Genomic DNA, 5304 nt, shown 5'->3' on the forward strand with positions numbered 1-5304 from the left:
AATGGGGGTTTAGGTCATCCCACTCACATGTTACCTACATATAATGGGGGTTTAGGTCATCCCACTCACATGTTACCTACATATAATGGGGTTTAGGTCATACCACTCACATGTTACCTACATATAATGGGGGTTTAGGTCATACCACTCACATGTTACCTACATATAATGGGGGTTTAGGTCATACCACTCACATGTTACCTACATATAATGGGGGTTTAGGTCATATCACTCATTTGTTACCTACATATAATGGGGATTTAGGTCATACCACTCATTTGTTACCTACATATATAGGGAGTTATGATTACGGTTCAGTAAAATCCCAAAAAAACAAAAAGTGAAGAGCAGAAATTTCCTTTCAATAGTTTTACCATCATATTCGAAATAACTTTGTTGATAGAGCATACTGCAATAGAATCTGCTTTGGAAACACAACAGTTCCTAGAAATAAGCCTGCACATTCAGCATGTCTTCACTTTAATAAAATCAGTTACTGTACTTATAAAAAATGATTTTTATTTCTTATCAGATACTCTAACTAATCTACAGAATATTAACATGTATAAACTAAATATCAGTGTAGGTAGAATGCACTTTTAGCCTTGTAAGTATGAAGAAAAAATACAGTTAATGCACTTTTAGCCTTGTAACTACGAAGAAGAAAAAAGCACTTAATGCACTTTTAGCCTTGTAACTACGAAGAAGAAAAAAGCACTTAATGCACTTTTATCCTTGTAACTATGCAGGAAAAAAAGTACTTTTAGCCTTGTAACTATGAGAAGAAAAAAAAAGGAAAACACTTGAACCTTTAATTATAAAGAAACAAACACTGAAGAATTAATCTACAATATTGAATATTATTTATTTTTATATATTTTTAACAGCTAGTGAACTACTATCATTCAGATCTTTCAACAAACAAACACATACAATAACAATATATAAGATGTGGAAAAAAACATTGATTACTTATTAAAAAAAAAAAGAGAGAGAAAATACAATCAAAGAATGTTACAATTTCAAGGTGCTTTGCAACATAGCAGAAATCTTAAGTCGAAGTTAAGCCAAACTATAAGTTGAGGACTCTTAGATTAAGTTCTTCAACTTTACACTAGTTTGAAACAACCAACAATTTAAAGTTAATTAAAAGTTACTTTGTTAGTATAAAACACCACTCCACCTTCAACACAGTTTTTGGTAATTAACTGTACTTATAATCTTCAACTTCAATAATAAAATCTACAAATACACCGCTGCTTACAAATAAGTATATATTGGGATAATACAACAGTTATCAAATAAATAAAAAATAATAACATCAGGTAAGATATCTACCTTAAAGCCTTCTATCCTAAAGCCCAAATTTGAAGAGGAACTAAGAGCTTCTCGGAACTGAAAGAAACAAACAGACATCTTAATATTTAACCTAAGTGTCCATTAAAAGTTTACAGCATAAGTCTCAGTGTTTCCACTATATCTTACAAGGTTATAAATTAGCGAGGTTTACTTAGTTTTTATGTGTCACATACTGAATCTGTTTGCAGTGTAATAAGGATTGTATATAAATAATTCCATTATTGATTCTTTGCTTTCTTATACAGACTGCTGTTCTGCCATGTAAATCTAAGCTACATCTGCCATATCATTAAATCCTACCTACCTCTACATAATGAAACTGAAACCTATGATCTAACTCTACAGAACAAAAGAGTAACTAATAATTTAATGATACTACCTACCTCTACATAATCAAACTGACTAGATGTACATAAGGTTATAAATCAAAATATAAAAAGGCTAAACCTATGATCTAACTCTAGAGACCAGAACTGAGGAGTAACTTATTTGTTTGTTTTAGAGAAAAACCACATTGAGCTATCTGTTGTGTCCACTGCAGGGAGTGAATGCTGGAGTTTAGCATGGCAAGTCCTTAGACTTACCAGTGTTCCACTACAGGACAAGTAACTTATACTTTAATGATGCTAATTCTGCATAACAAACTGACTAGCAGGGGCATATTCACTGGGGTGGTGTGGAAGGCAAACCTCCATTGGAGAACTTTTTCCCTAGCCACCCCCATCCGAGATATAGTCTTAAGATTTTTGAATTCTCTACATTGTGACACCCACTGACATGAACGTGTTAATTTGTTGTCCCCCAAGCTAACTCTTTGATCCTTTATACTCCCCCCCAAAAAAATCATACTGCTGACAATAAGTTATAACATTATATATATAAATGAATGAACACACAAGAAAGAAACTGACAATGACTAGAATGCATTGTTTCATCAACTGTACCCTCACTATTGATATTTTCAGATGTAAATTGCACTTAACGTACAGTGTATGGTAAAAACTTTACGAGAAAGGCAAAATATCAAATGGTTGAATGAGAGATCATATAAAAAATACATACATACTCCAGCTTAAACCCCTCTCAAGTTAAAAAAAATATATATATATACAAACTTATCACTTCTTTCCTCATAAAAGTAATTAAACATACAATCAAGCAATAGTGAATATAATAACCAGATAAACATGAAATATTTGTTTTCAAGTCAACTGCAAAGAACTTATTTTCCCTCAATAAAACAGTAACAATGCAAGTCAAATAATGGTGATAAATAAGTAAATGTGGAATATTTATTGTTTTCATGTCAACAGCTGACTTCATTGAACTAACCTGCATGTATCTTAGCTTTGTTACAGCACCTGCTTCTCGTTCTTCCAAAGACGGAGAATTTGGGTCTACTTTGATCATTTTCTCATACAAGTCTGTTCTTGCTTTGCTGTTTTGTACTTCAGTTTCAAGAAAGGTTCTGGAAACATTAACTAGATGTATTAGACTAGAACATCAAAGATGAATGCATTAAGACTATATCATATGAAGTTCAAAATATTACAATATTTTTTTGATAATAAAATAACTTATTTCATTTTCAGAAACAGGCCATTACTGTAATTATGAATCAATTATGCTACAATATTTATCTATACAGTAACGACACATGGTAAAGATTTAGAAGTTAACAAAAAGCTAAGACCAAAACAACACTGTTTTCACAGCATTAAAAACATTTGGAAATTAATTTATTGTAAATTTCTAGACCTATGAAAAACAAAGATATAGAAAAGACGCACTGCATTTAATTAAGTCACATAACATTAAAAAATATTAGATACCATAAAAATCTGCTTTAAACAATTTTGATATTCCACATTTTCTCACTATACTGGCAATTAATTTCTTCACATTATACAAACTTCGCTTTCATCCAATGCAAATATTATCTTCTTGGTATTGATAAATATTTTTTACTATCTTTCATTGCTGCCAAGTTCAATGATACATATTAAGTGTCTAGATTTGACTAAAAACAAAAAAAGCCAAACTTTACCTTGTTCCCATTTTGATATCCATTATTGCGGGGTCTCGAAAATTGTATAGCAGATCTTCCATTTCTATAAAATCTGAGAATTTGAGTTAATTTTTCTTATTTCAAAGCTATTTTTCAATTAAAACCCACAGAGCCAATGAAAAAGAAAGTTTCTTCTTCATTAGTTAAGATAAAAAATAGTTTACTTTAAAAAAAAAAACAATCTTAATATACTTTATTCTGTAAAACAGACTAAAACCACCAGAATGTATCACTGCAATCAAATTATGATTTTAATAGGCCTAATTAAGAAATTATCAATATGAACTTCTGAGTGAAAATAAAGACAAGCATATACATGTCAACCACATTATATGATGTGATCAGATGTCCCAATTTCAGCAGAACAGTCCTGTTTTTGAGCTGCCTGTCTCACTGCCCCTCAGAAACCTTAAGAGATGTAAAACTGTCCCACTTTGGAATACAACGAACTTAAATGTCCCGCATTATTAAAATTAATGCCTGTAAGCACTACCATACTATGACTGTACATAAGATTGTCCTCATACAATATCCTTCATTTTCTTATATTAACTTTCAAATATGTAGATAATCATATATCCATTGAGGATGTAATAATATGAAATTAGCTTTTTACTGTTTCATAAAACGTTGTTAGGCATTAGCCATTGACCTTTATAGTTCAGTACAGTAACATTGTTATAAATGACAAAACAATATGTGCTGAATATCCTAAACATGTTTCAGTTTAGTTTCAACTCTGTTATGTCTTGAGTTTTTGTAGTTTATATCAGTTTATAAGCAGCTATTACTGCAACATTTCACATACTGAAAAACTTTCACTATATCAATATCCTAAACAAAAATTTGTATTTTTTTTCAGACAATTTTGTTAAATAATTTTGATGTCTAGGTTGAATATAACTGCAGAAAATATGATCGTTTATTGTATACAACTGACAACTTTATTAATTTTTTTTTCTACTGTAGCTTGCCAAATATAAATCTTAGGTTGTTTACGAAAATATCCTCAAATAAGAATTGTAATAATTAGCTGGTATGTATTTTTCATGAATGTAATTCTTTTCTATTGCATCTTCCCAAAATGCACTCCTGATTTGTTAAAGAAAATAATATCTAATAAAAAGTACAATAATAAGATGGTATATGCATTTTTTTTATGAAAAGTTAATTTTTTTAATGCAACCAATTTTTTATTCATCAGTTAGGTGTCCCACTTTGGACTCCAGAAATACTGGTCACTTTAACATTACATCTGCTTTATCCAGTGCCCATTATGTCTTTTGCCCCAATACCATTTTGGGTTCGCTGAGAAACAACAGACATATTAGTGGTTTAAGATGCCATTTAAAATATAAAAGATTTGATTTTACAATGAATTAAAAACAAAGTTATTTTTACTTCAATAGGTACTCTGTATTTTACAAAGGATACTCTCTCCTTCATACTCCACATCACGGTAAAACCTAGGAACCATGTCTCTCATGCTGTCTGTCATCAACATGTGATAGGCTTGCACTTCCGTGTCATCTTCAGGACTTCTTTTCTTCCAGATTGTACCTGGTCCTGCTGGTGCAAACAACCCTGGGTCAAGATTAAAATAAACTTGTAAGTACTTGTATAAAAACTGCCTGCAGTAGTATGTTACTCTAACATTATTACAGGATTAATGCAGAAAATTAATTTGGATAAGTTCAATTGAAACTAATGTTTATTAACTCTCAAATTATTCCAAGACCATTGTGGTTCACATATCTCAGCATATTAAGCAACTGTATGTTTTCTGCCTTTTACAACACTCAGTGTAAATAAATTACAAAAAAGGGCAAAATCACTCATTTTTTTAAGTAAAATACACAGAAGATCCCATAAGTAAC

General features: G+C 30.8%; 1 protein-coding gene across 1 annotated transcript in view; it reads right to left on the reverse strand.

The window, feature by feature from the left end:
- LOC106472482 (inositol-trisphosphate 3-kinase homolog) overlaps nucleotides 1-5304 on the reverse strand; it is a 13321-nt gene that overhangs the window by 6997 nt on the left and 1020 nt on the right. The window contains exons 2-5 of the mRNA XM_022401064.1: nucleotides 4862-5011; nucleotides 3407-3479; nucleotides 2692-2827; nucleotides 1339-1395 (exon numbers count right to left, since the gene is read on the reverse strand). Of these exons, the coding sequence (XP_022256772.1) occupies nucleotides 1339-1395; nucleotides 2692-2827; nucleotides 3407-3479; nucleotides 4862-5011 (416 nt within the window). The remainder of the gene's footprint in view (nucleotides 1-1338; nucleotides 1396-2691; nucleotides 2828-3406; nucleotides 3480-4861; nucleotides 5012-5304) is intronic.

Source organism: Limulus polyphemus, unplaced genomic scaffold, assembly GCF_000517525.1.
Source record: "Limulus polyphemus unplaced genomic scaffold, Limulus_polyphemus-2.1.2 Scaffold5372, whole genome shotgun sequence".
NCBI classification, from domain to species: Eukaryota; Metazoa; Arthropoda; class Merostomata; order Xiphosura; family Limulidae; genus Limulus; species Limulus polyphemus.